Below are 20,529 nucleotides of genomic sequence, written 5' to 3' on the forward strand. Positions count from 1 at the left end.
AGGTTGTCAAGTCATGGTATATACAGACAATCAGGGAGGCAATGTTCTACATAAACAAGCAAGGCAGGTCAAGTTCATGGTCCCTATGCAAGGAAATGCTGCAGTTTTTGGATCATGCGAATCATCACTCCATACACCTTCAGGTGACCTATCTGCCAGGAGCCATCAATATTCATGCGGACAGGTTAAGCCACATATTCTACCCCCCACGAATGGTCACTGAACCAACAAGTGACTCTAGGCATATTCGCCAAGTGGGGCATGCCAACAATGGACCTCTTTGCCACAGAAGAAAATGTAAAGGTTCCTCGTTTCTGCTCGGGTGTGGATCAGCCATCGATGGGGTGCACAGGACGCCTTCCTAATTCCTTGGATGGAACCCCTTATGTATGCCTTTCCTCCAATACCTCTCATCACGAAGGCTATACAGAAATGCAGATGAGACGCAGCCTAACTGATATTAATAGCGCCGGCTTAGCCCAGACAGCCATGGTACACCTATCTTCTACATCTATCAGTCGAAGACCCAATCACATTGCCGAATCGAGCAGACCTCTTGTCACAGGAGGATGGAACTCTCCTTCACCCAATGCACTCCTCCCTCCACTTAACAGCGTGGAGGTTGAGTGGTCCTCCTAATGGAACAAGGCATCTCAGTTATGGCACAGGAAATAATTGTCGAATCCAGGAAACCATCTATAAGGCGAAATTTCGGTTTTAAATGGAAGCGATCTCTACCTGGTGCTCATCCAAGGGCCTACATCCCTTGGATTGCACACCGGAATTCTTACTAGATTACTTGCACACATTATATACAGCAGGTCTTGCGATGTCTTCAATCAAAGTCCACCTCAGCGCCATAGCGGCGTATCATAGACCACATGGCGGTCAACCCATATCAGTCCACCCAATGGTATCTCGTTTTCTCAGAGGCCTTACCCACTTGAGGTCACCAATCTCCAAGCCTCCGGTGCCGTGGAATCTCAACCTGGTCTTAGAACAACTCATGCTACCACCTTTCGAACCTATAGACTCAGCCCATATCAAGTACCTTACATGGAAGGTAGTCTTTCTAGTAGCAGTAACGTCAGCACGCAGAGTCAGTGAACTCCAAGCTTTAGTAGATTATAGTCCTTACCTACAATTCTAGCATCACAAAGCTGTGCTTTGAACTCATCCATCTTTCCTTCCGAAGGAAGTGTCCCAGTTCCACTTAAATCAATCAACAGAACTGCCAACATTTTTTCCCAAACCTCATCGGAATGACAGGGAAAAATTGTTACACACGTTGGACTATAAAAGAGCGTTAGCCTACTACAAGAAAAGGACACAGTCGGAGTCACGAATGTTGCAGTTGTTCGTATCATTCAACCCGAACGCACCAGGTCTTCCTGTAGCTAAGCGAACCATCTCTAGCTGGATTGCACAATGCATTCAATTCTGCCACCAGAAACAGAAGTTAACCCTGTCTTCTCATACAAACGCACATCAGTGCAAGCAGTTGTGGCCTCAATGACACATCTACGACATGTGCAGCCCATTGACATATGCAAGGCAGCAACATGGTCATCCTTACACACTTTTACATCCCACTACTGCTTAGATCAGCAGACAGCTGATAACGCCAGACTGGGACGAGCCGTTCTACAATCTGTATCGACAGAGTTACATACTCTACTAGCCACCACGATTAAATCACACATAACAAAAAAGGACTCAAACAATACAGCGTGATCGGGAGCTTAGGACTCCCATGACAGCATGGCTAATTCAGCCCTGCTATCAACGGGAAAAAGCAAGTTTGCTTACCGTAAATGGTGTTTCTGTAGATACCAGGATGAATTAGCCATGCTGACCCACCCACCTCCCTGGATAGTCAGAGTACCGGACTTTATTCATACACTGCTTACTTAAAGACTCAGGAGATTCTGTTCTTCTGTGCAGGAAGCCATGCGCATGTTACGCTTGGGCTCCGGTCAGGAGGCGTGAACACCACCCAGCAGGGTGGCTCCAGGTGGAGAGAGACAGGAAGCTAAAAACAGTGTCTGGTTCCAGGCTGGGTCAAGGCAGGCAGCAATAAGCAGTGTCTAGTTCAGGCTGGGTCAGAGCAGGCGGCAAGGAGCAGAGTCTAAGTTCAGGCTGGGTCAGGGCAGGCGGCAATGAGCAGAGTCTAAGTTCAGGCTGGGTCAGGGCAGGCGGCAATGAGCAGAGTCTAAGTTCAGGCTGGGTCAGGGCACAGTAAGCAGGGCAAGGCAGGTCAGAAGGCCCGTAGGCCACACACACACAGAAGGCCCGTAGGCCACACACCATAAGCGGAGCAAGGCAGGTCAGAAGGCCCGTAGGCCACACATACACAGAAGGCCCGTAGGCCACACACCATAAGCGGGGCAAGGCAGGTCAGAAGGCCCGTAGGCTCCACACACACAGACAGAAGGCCCGTAGGCCACACACCATAAGCAGAGCAGGGCAGGTCAGAAGGCCCGTAGGCCACACACACACAGAAGGCCCGTAGGCCACACACCATAAGCGGGGCAAGGCAGGTCAGAAGGCCCGTAGGCTCCACACACACAGACAGAAGGCCCGTAGGCCACACACCATAAGCAGAGCAGGGCAGGTCAGAAGGCCCGTAGGCCACACACACACAGAAGGCCCGTAGGCCACACACCGTAAGCAGAGCAAGCAGGTCAGAAGGCCCGTAGGCCAGGTGAGAACAACGAGGAAGGAGGCCCGAAGGCCGCGCAAGGCAAGGAAAGGCCCGAAGGCCGCGCAGGGCAAGGCAAGGAAAGGCCCGAAGGCCGCGCAAGGCAAGGAAAGGCCCGAAGGCCGCGCAAGGCTAGAGCAGGGAGCCCAGGTGAGCTCGATGCCGAAGCACCGAGGCAACTGTCAGGCAGGGTTATAAGGACACACCCAGAGCACAGAGTGGACAGATAAGATGGACTGGGCCTGTCCGGAAAGCCAGCACTAGAGGGACCCCTGGTGGTGAGGCGGTTGCACTGCAGCCAAAACTGTAACAGCGCAGCCGCGCAAAGCTCTGAACTCTACTTTGGAAGTTCCGCCTCCTGGGCCCTGATGGACAGTTCCCATGACAGCATGGCTAATTCATCCTGCTATATATGGAAACACCATTTACAATAAGAAAACTTGCTTAGTTACAACTTCCAACTCAAGATTTCCTCCGATTTCTTCAAAATGAAACCCTGCTGCTCACACTACCATCCTCTGAAAATACTGAAAACTATTTTAAAATCTTCCAAAGGGATGAATTCTCAGGAAAGCATTCCAGCAATGGCTAATAAGGGCTTGCACGCATCAAAGCTAACACAACTACAACACAGTTTTCCTTCCTTGTATAACATAAGCCAAATTTAAGCAATGAGACCGTCAGGGGCAATGGGGATCAAACCTGCAATGCTACTATTCAAGGCCACAGGATCTTGCAGGGGAGCCACAGGGACTATGACTCACCAAGAGCCTTGCAGAAAATACTAAGCCAAGTAAAACTAGGGAGTCCCACCTCTGGAGGCTTCCTATTGGACCAGCATTAGGTGTATCCCAAGTAATGGGATAATTCAGAAGAACTGATATAAATCATGGTGAAGCTGGAAGATGTAATAAGACAGATTGACAAACTAAAGAGTACAAATTACCCAGACCAGAGTATTGAAAGGAGCTCTAGCCTGACACACCTGTGTTGGTCAGACAGGCAGCACACAGAGTTTGTTTTGTGGTATCCTGTTGCCTGGCCATGCTTCTGTGATTCACAGTCGTTGGATACTTTCCTGGTTCCTGCCCCAGTTCTCATCCTTGGCTATATACTTACATCCTATTCCAGTCCTGGTCTTCAGTTCGTTCCTGCTTCCACCTAGGAAGTCCTGGCAGCCACATGCACCCACGGGCTCTAAGTTTGGGAACAGCAGTTGCTTCAGGCAGAAGACAGCAGCTCTGGACCACCCAACCTCTCCAGGGACTATTGAGAGGAGTTTTAGCTGCAGTTGAAGAGGATAGATAAGTATTGCTTGCTGGGTAATATTGGGACTTAAAAGATTTGGGAGAGGTGAAATTGTGGGGTAAATTAACTTCTAGTATACAGTATGTGCTTTGATTAAAAGCTAGGAAAGTTTGATAATTTATTTTAGGGTGTGTGTGTGTGCCCGTGCCTTACTTGAAAGAAGACTAGGGGAGGCAATTAGTTTTTCTTAGTATCTGTGTATGTGCCTTGCTCTGAAAAGATTTATCTAGAAAAAGGGAGTGACCTAGCCCTTATCAATTAGATTAATTGTCCCCTTGCAGGTCATTGCCAAATTAACATTAAATACATCACATCACAAGGTCTCATTTTACACATTCCACTCCCACAGCAACCCAAATTAACTAGGACCTCAACAGTATTAAGATGCTGACAGCAGTCCAGCAGTGTGTGTGTGTGTGGGGGGGGGGGGGGCTTCCAGTCTTTTGCACCGAGTGCCACATGTATCTACCAGTTTGCCAGAGGTTGTACATGTGCAACTGATGCAAAGAGATCCTGACTTCATGAGTCCAATCTCTGGAGGCTAGAGTGGCAGACCTGGAGGAGATGAGGCAGACAGAGAGGTATATAGACCTTCAGGGACATAGTAGCCAAGTCCCAACTCCACTCTAGCTGCCCTGGTGCTGCCTTGGAGAAGGAAGGTCTCCTGGTCAGAAATCATCAACTTGACCAAAAGGAAATGATCTTCTAGCAAGAACCTGCTTTCCAAGTGATGCATTGTCCTCTTGCACCGAGGATGTGTCTCCCAGGGCTACTGCCTAGGAGGGAAGGGTTAGGTTGGCCATCATAATTGGTGATTTGATTATTAGGAATGTAGACAGCTGGGTGGCTGGTGGGCATGAGGATCGCCTGGTATCATGCCTACCTGGTGTGAAGGTAGCAGACCTCACGCGTCATCTAGATAGGATTTTATACAGTGCTGGAGAGGAGATGGCTGTCATGGTACATGTGGGCACCAACGACATAGGAAAATGTGGGAGGGAAATTCTGGAGGTCAAATTTAGGCTCTTAAGTAGAAAACTGAAATCCAGAACCTCCAAGGTAGCATTCTTTGAAATGCTCCCTATTCCACGCACAGGTCCCCAGAGGCAGGTGGCGCTCTGGAGTCTCACTGCATGGATGAGATGATGTTACAAGGAAGAGGGATTCAGTTTTGAAAGGAACTGGGGAACCTTTTAAGGAAGGGGGAGACTTTTCTTGAAGGGACAGGCTCCATCTTAACCAAGGTGGAATCAGGCTGCTGGCAATAACCTTTGAAAAGGAGATAGAGCAGCTTTTAAATTAGAAAAAGGGGAAAGCTAACAGTTGCTCAGCAATGCATGATTCAGAGGGAGTTAAGAGTTATTGCATTCCAACAGAGAGGTTCCAATAAAAGGAAAAGTAGTCCATGTGCCTATCAGTAAAGAATCACCTGAGCTAAAAAATTCCAAATTATCCCTGTCAACTTAAAAGCAGAATGTTAATACAAACAAAAATCATGTTTTGAAATGTTTGGATGCCAATGACAGAAGTCTAAGAAGTAAGATGGGAGAATTAGAATGTATAGCAGTGAATGATGAGATAGACTTAATTGGCATCTCAGAGACATGATGGAAGGAAGATAACCAATGGGACAGTGCTATACCAGGGTATAAATTATATCGCAATATTAGGGAGAAGCAACTTGGGTGGGGTGCTTTATGTCCGAGATGGCATAGAGTCCAAAAGGATAAAGATCCTACAAGAGACTAAATATTTTTGGGTAGAAATCCCTTTTGTATTGGGAAAGAGTATCGTGTCAGGAGTATCTACCATCCACCTGGCTAAAATGATGGGACAGATGAATCGCTAAGAGAAATAAGGGAAGCTAACCAAATTGCTAGTGCATTCATAATGGGAAATTTCAATTACCCCAATATTGATTAGGTAAACGTAATATCAGGATATGCTAGCTAGAGAGAGATACAATTCCTGGATAGAATAAATGACAGTTTTATGGAGCAATTGGTTCAGGAACTGATGAGAGAGGGAGCTATTTTAGATCTAATTCTCAGTGGAGCGCAGGATGTGCTGAGAGAGGTAACGATGGTGGGGTTGCTTGGCAGTAGTGATCATAACATGATCAAATTTGAATTAATGACTGGAAGGGAAACAATAAGTAAACCCACGATTCTAGCACTAACTTTCAAAAGGAAAACTTTGATAAAATGAGAAAAATAGCTAAAAAAAACCTGAAAGGTGCTGCTACAAATGTTAAGAATGTACAACAGACATGGACATTGTTAAATACCATCTTTGAAGCACAGTCCAGATATATTCCATACATTAAGAAAGGTGTAAAGAAGGCCAAATGATTGCTGGCATGGTTAAAAGGGGAGGTGAAAGAGACTATTAGCCAAAATAACTTCTTTTAAAAATTGGAAAAACATTTTTTTTGAGAAAAATAACCATAGTACATGAAAGTAATCCGCTTTGAAGTGGCTAAAAGACAGAATATAAATAATATGTGCATAGTGAAAATAGGAAAACCCATAAGCATTGGCAAGCTAGATGTAAAACATTGATAAGGCAGGCTTAAAAGAGAATTTGAAGAGAAGTTGGCCATAGAGGAAAAAAAATCATAATAAAAACTATTACAAATATATCCAAAGCAGAAAGCCTGTGAGGGAGTCGGTTGGATTGTTAAATAATAAAGGGGTTAAAAGGGCACATAGAGAAGATAAAATCATCATGGAAAGATTGAATGAATTCTTTACTTTGGTGTTTATTGAAGAGGTACCTGTGCCAGATTCTGTATTCACAGGTGATAATTCAGAAGAACTGATATAAATCATGGTGAAGCTGGAAGATGTAATAAGACAGACTGACAAACTAAAGAGTACAAATTGCCCAGACCAGATGGTATACACCTCAGAGTTCTGAAAAGACTAAAACATAAAATTGCAGATCTGTTACTGGTAATTTGTAAACTATCATGGGATCGTCTGTCATACCTGAAGTGGAGGGAGGCCAATGTGACCCCAATCTTTAAAAAAGGCTCCAGGGGTGATCCTGGAAATTATAAACTTGTGAGTCTGACTTCAGTGCAAGAAAAAATCCTGGAAATTATTCTAAAGAACAAAATTGCAGAACATATAGACAGATATGGTTTAATGGGACACAGCTAGCATGGATTTACACAAGGGAAATCTTGCCTCAACAATCTGCTACTTTTTTTTGAAGGAATTGTTAAACATGTGGATAATGGTGAACTTGTGGATATAGTGTATTTGAATTTTCAGAAGGATTTGGCAAAGTACCCCATGAGAGACTCCTGAGAAAATTAAAAAGTCATGGAACAGGAGGCGATGTCCTATTGTGGATTGCAAACTGGTTAAAAGATAGAAAACAGAGAGTAAGACTAAATAGTTTTCTCAGTGGAGAAAGGTAAACAGTGGAGTGCCTCAGGGATCTGTACTTCGACTGGTGCTTTTTAATATATTTATTAATGATCTGGAAAAGGGAATGATGAGTGGGGTGATCAAATTTGCAGACTATGCAAAATTATTCTGAATTGTTAAATCGTAAGTAGATTGTGAAAAATTGCAGGAGGACCTTGCAAGACTGGAATACTGGGCATTTAAATGGCAGGTGAAATTTAATGTGGACACATGCAAAGCGATGCACATGGGGAAAAGTAACCCATACTGTAGTTACACGATATTAGTTTTCATCTGCCCTAGAAAAGGACCTGGGCGTCAGTGGACAATACTTTGAAATCCTCAGCTCAGTGTGTGATGGCGGTCAAAACAACATACAGAATATTAGGCATTAATAGGAAGGAATGGAGGTCAAAACGGCAAATTCATAATTCCTCTGTATTGCTTCTTGGTAAGGTCACACCTGGAGTATTGTGTACAATTCTGGGCGCCGCATCTCAAAAAAGATATATTTGCATTGAAAAAGCTACAGAAATGGGCAACCAAAATGATAAAAGGGATGGAACAGCTCCCCTATGAGGAAAGGTTAAAGTGGTTATGGCTGTTCAGCTTGGAGAAGGAAGGGCTGAGTGGAAATGTGACAGAGGTCTATATAATCATGAGTGAAATGGAACGTGTAAATGTAAATTTGTTATTTACTATTTCAAAAAATACAAAGATTATTTGATAGTCCATGAAGTTAGTAAGTAGTGCATTCAAGACTAATTGCAAAATATTCTTTCACACTTAGGTGTAGATTTTAAAAGGTGCGCACTCCCCAGCGTGCACAAATGTACGCCCAATTTTATAACATGCGCATGCAGCTGTGCGCATGTTATAAAATCAGGGGTCGGGGCACGCAAGGGGGTGCACACTAGTGCACCTTGTGCCTGCTGAGCCCTCGGGGAGACCAGCTGGCTTTCCCCGTTCCCTCCCCCCCACCTTCCCCTACCTGTCCCACCCCCAGCCCGAAACACCCCCCCCCCAATACCTTTATCTGACGTTACGCCTGCCAGCCGACTGCCAGCGCGCAATCCCCCGGCACAGTGACTGTGCGGAGGCCTCTGGCCTCGCCCCGGACCACCCCGCCTCTTTTTTTTAAGTCCTGGGACTTACACGCATCCCAGGGCTTTATGCCCGCCACCAGGCCTTTTTAAAATAGGCCCGGCGCGTGTAAATTCTTTAAAATTTGCCAATTAATGCACAACTAAAGCTCTAGAATGGATGCGGGTAAAGTAGTTTGCATAGCTGGGGTTAAAAAAAAATGATTTGGACAAGTTCCTGGGGGAGAAGTCCATAAACTGTTGTTAACCAAGTAGACTTAAGGAATAACCACTACTTATCACTGTACAATAGTAGCATGGGATCTATTTACTGTTTGCGATCTTGCCAGGTACTTATGACCTGGATTGGGCACTGTTGGAAACAGGATACTGAGCTTGATGGACACTCGGTTTGACCCAGTATGGCATTTTCTTATGTTCTTATTTTTTAAAGATACATCCCTGCTTAGACATTGTACCTATTATCTGTTTCCAGTGGATCAGGCTGTGACAGAGACAGAGAACAGAGATGCAGTTAATAACATTGCATTCTACAATTCCTGGAAAACGCAGGGAGTTACATACCGTCCAGCAGCAGTTAGTTTGATTACAACTTCTAGGAAAGGAACTGGCATTTGCGGAAGTTTTTCTAGCTTCTGTTTCTCAATACACAGTCCTTTCTCTGGGGTTGGTGTAAGGAGACCTGTAGAGAAACAGGCACTAATTGTCTGTGCAGATTTTTTTTTCACTATGCGTGGCAAATGCTGGCACTTCTGCGGGATGTAAAAAAAAAAATTATGCAAATGATTTGCACTCACAAATCCACGCACAAAAGAAGAAACCTGTATACATACATGCAGTAATGCCCTGTATAATAAGCTGCTGCATCCGCACCCAAAATCTGCACATCCAGAAATAATTGCAAGCGCATCTTGCTTCGACAGCTGTCTCCCTTTTTATAAGTGAAATTATTGATCCTGGCCTATGAAGACATTTTTCTAATTAATGGGCGACAATTCACACCACATGGCAGCGATGATGCCGGGTCTTTGCAAGAGCAGGAAAAGCAGTACCTGCCGTATTGACCGCATCGGTATATGTGGGGAAGTGCAGTGCCGGCTGTATAAGGGCGAGCGGGAAAATGTAGCCCGTTTCATTAGTTGTGTACAGTGGCATGATCTTCAAAGAGTTGCAATTGCTGTACACATATGACCATAATCACAGGACACAACCCCGGTTCAGTCTAAAAAGCAGATCCTTTTATTAGCCTAGTGTGGATGTAGTTTGGAGTTTGTGGGAGTAGGAGGTGTCCAGAGGCTAGCAGCAGGTTAGGAGCTTATTATTATGAGTGCTGAGTGCTATGTTTTTTTTGTGCTGTTTACTCATTGCTGAATCCCCGTCTCCTCATCTCGTCTGTAATTGGAGCTTGGCAGTGCATTGCTTCGTTATCATCTGGGTTTTTGTTCTCTAGGCAGGAAAGAAATGGAGTGGGAGTTTGTGACTGCTCTGAGAACGCAGTGTGACAGAAGCTGGGTGTCTGAGGGCGAGGACGCGCATGACAAGTGGGCGAGTGGGGACAGAATGGATAGAAGGAGTGTGGCGTCTGACTCTGGTGAGTGTAGTCAGGGAGGGGAGATGGGACAGAAGAGGGGTGCGCGAGAGTATGAGGGTGCAGCTGGGGGGGGGGGGAGCGGAGAGAAAAGAAAGAGGGTGGCAGAGATAGCACAAAGAGAGGGGGAGGGGGAGATGGGAGAGGGTGCAGTAGTCAGGGAGGTAGGGAGCCATAGCAGGCTAGTCCCAGTAAGCAGGAGCAGAAAAAGCAGCAGAGGGAGGCACGCTTTACAGAGGAACAAAGTGTCTGCTTACCAGGATGATGTATAAGTACAATACATTGTTTGCACAGAAGATTTTCACAATGTTAAAGAGAAGGATATGGGAGAGTATTTCCAAAGATGGCAGCAACCTGTTGGTGGCAAACAGGTCAGTTGAACAATTAAAGCACTGGTGGAGTGACAGCAGATTGGCTGTGAAAGCTAAGGTGGCCCAGATAGAAAGGTTCAAGCACCAGACGGGGAAGGGGTTGCAACCGTGCGATGTACAGCTAACAGAGGTAGAGGACCTGGTAAGGGCCACTCTGCAAAGGAATTTCATCACAGGGGTCCATACAGGAGGGACCGACACTGAGGCTGCAGACAGAGGCTGTGGGCATAGTGTAGAGGCGGAGGAGCCTGCTGCAGAGGTTCATGTGGTAGAGGAGACAGGAGCAGAGGCAGAAAAATTCAACAAATGCAGCAGAAGAGTTGCAGGATGCCTCACTAATGCTGTCCAGTGAGCCCGGGGATTCCTTGTAAGAGGAGAACGATAATGTTGAACTCAGTCTGACATGGGTGGAGACATCACCCAAATCTGGGGGTGGCGGGTCCCCCTGCCGTCGACAAGGCCTCTGTTGGCCATGAGGAGGGGCAAAATCTGGAAACCCCATGCGCCTCCATGGATGCCTTTGCGGAGCACCTGGCGGCAGAACTCAATCCCTAGGCAAGAGCAGATACAGGGCACTGTGACAACAGGATGGAGGGCCGTCCAGTCATAAATTAAGCAGATGCACAAAGAATTAAGAAAGATACAAAGGCAGCCTAGAAAGTAAGAAACAAAATTACATGAAAGCATCAGTGCTGCAACCCAGGACCTATGTGCAGCGATTAGACAGCTGAATACTACTTTGCTGGCCCAGCTCTCCATTAATGGCCCCCCAGTTGGCACTGTCACTTAACTCATGCCCTGACCATAGCATGGCACTAAAAAAACCCGCATTAACCCGCACTGGCATTTTTACTTGCTAGTGCGGTCCTTGCATTGCCTGTGAATAAATAATTTCATCCTTGTATGTTATTTACATCTACTCGCACAAAATCAGTCGCAGGTTTGTACATGCATATTTTCCACTCCAAAACCCTTATTACATAAGGAACCTGCGCACATAACCACGCATAACATGCGCACACAAACTTGCGGCAGCTTTAGTGCTGCTTATTACATCAGCCCCTCTGTCTCTGCTTTCAGATCCAATACAGTAGGCACATATAACTGGAAATGGTCTTTCTCCTCTCCTCTTTTCCTCAGTCTCTTTTGACAAAGGACTTGCTCAGCCCCTGCAAAGGTGAGTTAGTTATATATAGGGATGTGAATTGGGCTTCTGACGATTGAAAATATCGTACGATATTTTCAAAATCGTCAGAAATCAGGGGCTCCCCGAAACCGATAGGAAAACCCCACGAAATTGTTCATGGGGGTTATCTTATCGTTTTGGGGGAGGGCGGGAAAAACGGCACACAAAAATAACCCCTAAACCCACCCCAACCCTTTAAAACTAATCCCTTAGCTTCCCCCACCCTCCCGACCCCCCCAAAAAACTTTTTACAGGTACCTGGTGGTCCAGTGGGGGTCTTGGGAGCGATCTCCCGCTATCAGGCCGTCGGCTGCCACTAATAAAAATGGCGCCGATGGCCTTTGCCCTTGTGAGAGTGCAAGCTTCTGTGTGTGTGTGAGAGCATGAGAATGAGCTTGTGTGTGGGAGATCATGTGAGTGCAAGCTTGTGTGTGTGTGTGTATGAGACAGCTTGTAAGGTGGGGGGGGAGGGAGAAAGGGAAGAAGATGGGAGAAGAATGAAGAAACAAAGAGAAGAGAGACCCTGATTAAGGAATTAGAAGACCAACAAAGGGAAGGTGGAAAAGAGACCGGGATCAACTGATTGGAAAAATACAACCAGACAACAAAGGTAAAAAAAAATAAATAGTTTTTAGCAATTGATATGCCTTCTTTGGGAAAGTGAATTATTATATTTTTTTGTATTTTTCTCTCTTTCTTTAAAGTTCCACTGTTCAGTCTAGTTTCTTAGGCTATTTTGGTTTTGTCTACGCCTGTTTCTAATTTGTAGTCCCTTATTTCTGTATTAGGTTAGGGCCTTAGCCAGGTATTCTATTGGCTGATTATAGTTTGGTATGCAAGCTTCGATCATTGATTTACATTAGACATGTTAAATATTATAGTTATGTGCTTATATTGTGTTTTATTCTACTGTAACTATGTTTTATTGTACACCACCTCATTAAATAAATATGTACGCTAATTGGTTTTCTAATTACATAATGGGTCATAGTTTTCCTATAATCTGAATTGTTCCCCACCAATGTGGTAATCTACCATCAGCATCTGTATTCCTCCATCACATAAACTAGCATGGTTTCAAGCATTCATGCCAATCTGACTCCATTCCCACTGGCGATTACAGTGCTGTCCTGGTTTTTATAACTGCCATCCATCTCTCATCCTTGCAGTGCTCATTTTCCATAGCAAAGCAGGGTTACCAGGACAAGAGCACATTGAGCTAGGAATTCAGCGAAACAAGAGGAGTATATAAGCTTCAGTGCAATTTGTGCTAAGTTGGCAAGAATGTAAAAAGATCACTTCCATATCTGACATCACAGGTTTAAAACATTAACTCACACAATTCTCAACCAAAAACATGCAGTTCTAGAATGATGGACCTTTGTTGCAAAACCTCATGGACACTATATTTTGTTTGTCCTTTATAAGATATCATAAGCTACTGCGACTCCAATAAAACAAAAAGCCAAATAATTTACTAAAACAATGGTGTTTACGGTAGTCACTGAGCTTTTCTGCTCCTTCTTGGCTTCCTTCCAGCTGGATAAAGTCACCTGTGACTTCTGGTAGGGAGCAGGCACACAATATGGGAGGAGGGGGGACGTTCCCTGAGGGCAGAAGGGAGGAAGCACAGGATCAAAGGAGGATGGTATTAAGGGGAGGGGGCAGGACATGGGCAGGTCAGGTTTATGAGGAAGGTAGAATGGAGGAATAGGAAGGGCTGGGAGAGGGGGAGGTGGAGCTGGGTCAAATGGAGGAGGCAGGAGCTTAGAAGCCCCTTTCTTTCCCCAGTTCTGAGGCTCAGCAAAGCCTCACCCCTTTTTAGCAGACTATACATGTAGGTCAGTGTGGGCAGGATGACCAGCCTATAAATGTCATCCTTTGCCAATGTGGCATGGCAGTGGCCCCTGCTGGGGCAGGACTAATGCCTGCAATAAAAATATTGCAGCCCACCAGTTAAACAGGGAGCAGGATTGGGGACTTGGGAGTGCTGACAAGCCCCTCAGCTGAAGAGACTTCATTGGTCAGGGGTAGATTTATGTATTGAATAAATATGAATGCTACTGTCAACAGCTCAGTTGGTGGCTACGTAGTGCCAGTTACCTTGGAATGCTAGTATGACTATGCGTAAGATGTACTGGTTAGGCCTGTACTTACAATGGTTTGGTTGTAGTACAACTGTTAATGATGTTTAAGCTATTTGCTGCAGCCATGTTTGTTTACAAACTTTTCTGTACAGAATTCTGTTTTTTGATGTTTTCCTGGAAGGTCCAACTGCAGAGCAGATGCAGGTTAATGGTGTTTTGGATGGTCTGGGAGATGGCATGGCAGTCATAGGGATTGGAAGGGAAAGTCCCCTAACCCTGCCCATCTTGAGGTTATGACTCCTTGCCTACGTCTTGTATGACATATCTAATATTGCACTGTACTGCCATTTGCTCAGGTCACGAGGCCTGTTCTGGTACACTTAAGATATTATTCCTTAGCTTCCCAAGAGCAAGGGCAACAGGTTGAAAGCTTTAGTCACACCAGGACCCCCTTTCTCAATTGCAACTGATGCAGGGGGAAAAAAATCTCCATACCTTCCCCAGTCCAGGATGGGAAAAGCTAGGGCTGCTGTAGCTCACAGTCCTCTCCCCATTTCTCAGGGCATGTGGACCTGGTAACTTCAGCTCTCAAGTTCTTTAGTTTGAGTTAGAAAAGGCTAGAGAGTGGAAGAGATGGCTTTTCACTATAGAGGGGGGTGTGTGTGTATATATATATATAAATAAGCAATGTCTATGGATTATTATGAAAAATATGTCCACAATAGTTGGGTTTAGTAGACAGTTCTTAGAATATTCCACCCACCTGCCTGTTTTCTTTCTTTGGCCCTAACCCAGTCTCAATTGGAATTATGCAGGCTCCAGCAACCACTACGTGAAGCCTGTCCTGCAGCAGAGAGTGCTTACCCTACCACAACTGATTAGGGCAGGAACGAGAAGACCCTTTCCTTGGGATGCTACAATGCATGGCTTCTTCCAGGCATGTTTTCTTCCTCTGGCAAGCAACAGTGCCTGCCATCAAAAGCTCTTGTGGTCAATGATTGGTTCAGGCTGCTGGCACAGTGGTTCCCATCCTGCTGCTTAAGGTCCATTGAGCTGGACATCTAGCTTTATCTTTTTCAGTTTGATATCCCATCAGCCTCACCAGAGGTTGCAATACAAAAATATACAGTAGTAACAGCAATAGAATGTATCTATAATGTAAAATAGCCATGAACTGTGTACCAGCAAACCCAAGACCTTTAGTATTTAGTAATCTAGGCCACACTAGAGAGAACTGAAGGATCCAGCCAAGGACATGGCAAATGTTACCTGCTCTGTCAGCTTGGGAAGGGTCAGGCCAAAAGCTGTATATTCATTAGGGATATCCTGAAAACCTGACTGCCCCGGGGGGGGGGGGGGGGGGGGGGGGGGATGGGGGGGTCCCATTTCTGGTTTGAGCACCTCTGCTCAAGGGAATCTGGACTATGCAACAATATATGTCCAGGGCCAAGACAGCTGCTAAAACTGCTCTACAGTAAACCCATATTTCAGATTCTAAAAACAGGCAAGGAGGAACAACCTTCCATCAGTCTTACAAGAACCAACAACTCTTACAATAAAATATTAACTTGCTTAGAGAAGTGTGTGTATCTCAGTCACTTTATTTGGTCTCTTATCCACAAGAAGTCTTCAGGCCATAACAAGGAGTGGGGAAGGCCAATGAGTCATTGACAAGGATTTTTTTTTCCACATCCTAGAATATTCACAGCTGCAAACTCTACCTCCTACAACCTAGGCTCCATTAGGTGTGGGTGGATTTCTCCTTCCAGAAGAGAAAACAACTGAATCTTGTTAGTCATGAAATGTTACATGTTTCTTGTGCTGTGCATGCTGCAATAAGACACTAACATTAAGGTAAACTGCAAAAGTTGTTGGGTTTGTTTTGTTTTTTTTTTTTAACAATGAAAACTTAACCAAAAAGCATTAGGTGCTCATGAAAGTCTCTGGGTGCTACAGCCCCCAGAGGGACTTGTGTATGGAATTAGCACCTGTCTTCAGTTCTTATATACACTGCATGGCAGCTGCTAGCAGGCAGCAATGTTTTCCATGTTGATATCGCCCTATGTCCAGCTCGCAGAAAAAGAGAAAGCACGGCCAATCAGTTAAGCAGTACAAGCACAGAGCGGGGGACACAGCTTGCTGGACACTCCCTGGCTACAGAAGTTGAAATCTGTAGCCCCATGTACATCTGCTTACTCAGTGAGTAAAAAAGTATTCTATGGTCTAGAGCAGGGGTACTCAAACAGGCCCCCCCCCCCCCCAACCAGCTGTGTTTTCAGGATATCCCTACTGCATATGCATGAGAAATATTTGCATAGAGAGGAGGTAGTACATGCAAATAAATCTCATGCATATTCAGTAGGGATATCCTGTAAACCTGACTGGCTGGGGGGTCCCAGGGGACAGGTTTGCGCATCCCTGCTCAAGGGAATCTGGACTACTGTAACATTGCCCAATCATTTCCAATTCTGTTTTTAAAGATTGTGTAGAGGGTTTTTTCACCTTCTGTCTGTGAAAATGAGGCCCCTTTACAGTCTTTGGGAGTATGAGAAGCATCTCATACCACCGCAGCCATTGCCAGATTATGCTCCAGCTTGTTATAACAACTGTCATAACAAGAGGCCACAATCCTGGTTTCTAGCCATTGCTCACATCTTACTCCCTAACTGGACAAGGAATGGTGACAAGCAGAAAAAAAAAAAAAAAGGCAGCCCAGCCTCTAACGCCTGTACTGACTAAAGAGTTAGATTTATACACACTCTAACCACCAGCTACATAAAAAAAACCCAACAACCTATACAGGGAACATAAACTGGATGTTTAAATTTTACATTTAGAAATGTTGTTACTGGCAGATTGGGTGGTTTATTTAATTTCCTATCTGTGTCTGGCCCAACTGAGTGTCAAACAAATCAAAATTATCTGTGTGCCAAACAATAGCTCAGGCTTACAACCACTGTAAAGCAAGCCACATTCTAACCATTAATGGTAAAGCTGAAGGTCACCTTCACTAGACATCCTCAGAGGGCAATGGGTAGCATCACAAACCCTCGCCAGCCCCAAGTTAGCACTCAGAACCAGCAGCTTTGTTACGGAGACTAGCTGCTCTCTGCCTTAATCTAAGCAAGCAGTGACAGACAAGGTAATTGAGAGAGAGAGATAATTTTTGCTCTCTGTTGCACTGTTCTGCTATTATTGCTGGAAGAAGAACTGAATGCATGTAGATGCCACATCCACAAACAAGTTCAAAACACTATGGGGCCGAGCGCACTGTATAACCTGCAGTTAGACACGGGTTGTATAGGTGTTAGGTAATGCCCTTATGCAGAAAGGGGATTAGCGCCTCCACAATGTGCATCCAACACAGAATGAAACTAAAAGCACTCATCACATGCAAATGCACGTGAATGAGGCTATTAGCTATTCACTCTGCATGCAAAAAAAGTGTGTCTAAGATGCACATTTTTTGCGCTCAGAAATTAACACCTGCTCTGAGCAGGCGTTGATTGCTAAGTGCCCCTAAAAGTAGTACAGAAAAGCAGAAAAAAAGAAAGACATTAAATAGGAGGAAGAAATCTTTCAAAAAATAAAAAAAAGTGCAGGCAGTCGGGTGCAGGAAAAGGATGCTCAATTAACAAGCATCCGTTTCCTGAACCCCTGCCTGTCTGTCGTTTAGGAAAATTGATGCTGATCAATTCGGTGTCTGTTTTTTTCCTAACCGGCAGACGGCCGACACACACAGGCTCCCATTATCAAGCAGGCGCTAGGGGCACACAAGCAACCCTAGTGCCTTCTTGATAACGTGACCCCTAACCTTAAATATTGCAAGGCACCCCTGGGGGCGCATTAGGAAAGCAGGCGCTGACTGTCAGCACCCGCTTTCAGTGCCCAATTATTGCATCGGCCCCTATGCTTATGCTGCACAGGGTGGATATTCAGAGGATTCTACCCTACTTGCTACACAGCTTTTCCACTTATGTTACTGGTGAAGAGATATGCGTTGTATTTTCCACAGGACAATCTTACTTCTGATATTGAGCAGAAGAAGAGGGGATTCCAGTTTCATGTTTTGAGACTACTCCACAATTACAAGTTTATTAAAATGCTCCTGCTCCATTGCTCATGTTCCTTTAAAGCGCTTCTCTCTTCCACCCATCCATCACTTGTATGGCCCCAGTCACACCCTCCACATTCCCTGCTACAGTTAGGAGCCAAGTCCTACCATGCTCCCAGTAGCTGGAGCAGAATGCCCCTCCATTCAATGCTGCTCACCAGATGTCATGAGACACACACACACACACACTGAAGGCCAAGGAACAGGATTTTAAGTTTTCTACTTAATTATCTACTGCTGTCTGCATAGATACCTCAATTCAAAGTCCCTACCCTAGACAGCAAGGATACAGGAGTTGCTCAAGGTCAGGGTGGCCAACTCTGTTCAAGAGCCACAAACAGGCCAGGTAGATTTGCATGCGCTGCCTCCACTAATGAAAATCTATCTCCCTGTGGATAGCCTGAAAACCTGGTCTGTTTGTGGCTCTCAAGGACCGAAGTTGGCCACCCCTGTTCAAGGTCATACAAAGTGCTGGATAGGGAAAGGAAATTCGGGGCTTCAGAGTCTCATTTCTGTGCACAGCCCACTGCAATGCCTGGCCAGGTCACACTCAGCAAATCTGACACCCTGTGCTAGTGGATAGCTCTGGAAACCGAAAACTGCATTGACAAGCCAGCTCCTCCATACCTGCACCTTTACTGCTTCAACATGAATGGAAATTACGGTCTTGCAGCTGGACAGACCACCGCATGTAATGTACACCCGGCACAGCAGTGGCAACACAATCTTCCACAATGGGTAGCTACAAACCATATCTTCTTGGAAAGGTTTTCAACCAAATCTACATTTCCCATACCCCTCCCCCAAAATAAAAATCCCAACTAAAAATCCCGGGATAGAATTTAACATAGGAATGAGTCTGTGAACAAAAAAAGCTCACTGAAAAGCAGACACCAAAAAAATGACACGTTAGAAACTCATTTGGGTGGGTCTGTGTTGATGCCATATTTTTCCTTGAGAAGTTTGAGCTGCTCTTCTTTCTTCTTTGTATCCATCTTCTGGAATGCCTGTAAGAAAGCGAAAACTGTAAGACTGGGGAAGGCTGACTTTTACACCACTAAATCTCACCTACTGACCCAACCGTACCATAATCAAAGCCTTCCGTTTCCTGTGGCAAATTTTTAAAAATTCTACAACAAATATTCCATAACTTTTCCTAAAGAGTCACATCTCTCACTATACAAAAAGTAAATTTTTTAGTGAAATCATTTCACATTGTTTTTAAACAAATATACAAATACAACACTTACCAAGTACAAAAAACAACTTTTTATCAAGACATAAGTTACAAACTTAACTGTGAAATGTCACTTATTCTGAATTGAAATAGTGCAACCATCCCCTTTTATATTTTCTTGAGAAAGTCCTTGGTGTCTTTCAGAGTATATGAGCTTAGGTATACTAAAAATATCCTCGGCATCAGCAGTTTGTCATGCTGTTCATTATCCATAACGATATGTGCACATACATTAATAGATTGTCTATCAGACATTGGAATTAGAGATATGGCTCTCAATTGGTTCAAATCGTTCCTTAAGAACAGACAATATAAGGTCAAGGTCAACAAGGAGGAATCTTAACCAGTCACCTGCAACTTGGGAGTCCCACAAGGATCTTCACTCTCACCAACCTTATTCAATATTTACCTCCTCCCACTATGCCAACTCCTTCTCAACTTAAATCTCATCCACTACTTATACGCAGACGATGTCCAGATACTGATCCCAATTACTGAATCTCTCCAAAAAACTCTGGACTTCTGGAATATATGCCAACAAGCCATCAACAACTTACTCACAAGCCTAAATCTTATCCTTAATCAAAACAAAACAGAATACCTACTCATTTCTCAAGATGGAACCTACACACTTCCCAATACCAACCTCTCCACTCAACTAACATTGTCCCCACAAGTCAGAAATCTTGGAGTTATACTTGATAACCAAATGGATTACAGAGCTCTCATCAATAATATTGTAAAGGATGGATTCTTCAAACTACAAGTCTTAAAAAGACTTAGACCACTCCTCCATTTTCAAGATTTCCGATTGGTTCTACAAGCAATCATCTCACGAAAATAGATTACTGCAACTCTCTTCTACTGGGCCTCCCCGCAAACGCCATAAAACCATTACAGATGTTGCAAAACGCTTCGGCAAGGATCCTAACCAAGACCAACAAAAGAGACCACATCTCTCCCATCTTAAAAAGCCTTCACTGGCTGCCCGTCAAATTCAGAATACTTTTCAAAGTGCTCTCATCAATACACAAAGCACTACATAACTTAGCCCCACTCGAGCTCAAAATCCCTCTCCAACTCCACACCTCTACCAGACCAGTGAGACAAGCCTACAGAAACAACCTCCAGGTTCCACCGATGAAATCAGCGTTAAGTAAAAGAGCATTCTCCACAGCTGGTCCCAAACTCTGGAACACTTACTACTCCGTTCATGGAGTCTCTTCGCCTTGAACCCTCTTTACCCAACTTCAAAAAAGGCATCAAAACCTGGCTGTTCTTACAAGCATACCCTGTTTCCAATCAGACCTAAACCCCCCCTACTGCCGCCTCCCTATCTCCCTCCACCTGCTAATCCGTTGATGCCTCGTATGGAAATGTTAATTTTGTAAATTTGTAAATATTTTTTCAGTTGTTAA

The 20,529-nt window shown here is 44.7% G+C and overlaps 1 protein-coding gene across 2 annotated transcripts in view; it reads right to left on the reverse strand.

The window, feature by feature from the left end:
• Positions 1-15,341: 15,341 nt before the first annotated feature.
• The window catches only part of SF3B6 (splicing factor 3b subunit 6), a 37,354-nt gene continuing 32,166 nt past the window's right edge, over positions 15,342-20,529 (reverse strand). For both annotated transcript variants that reach the window (XM_029596021.1, XM_029596022.1), the window contains one exon: positions 15,342-18,881. In XM_029596021.1, the coding sequence (XP_029451881.1) occupies positions 18,792-18,881 (90 nt within the window). In that variant the 3' untranslated portion in view covers positions 15,342-18,791. The remainder of the gene's footprint in view (positions 18,882-20,529) is intronic.

The sequence above is a fragment of the Rhinatrema bivittatum genome, chromosome 3, assembly GCF_901001135.1.
Source record: "Rhinatrema bivittatum chromosome 3, aRhiBiv1.1, whole genome shotgun sequence".
NCBI classification, from domain to species: Eukaryota; Metazoa; Chordata; class Amphibia; order Gymnophiona; family Rhinatrematidae; genus Rhinatrema; species Rhinatrema bivittatum.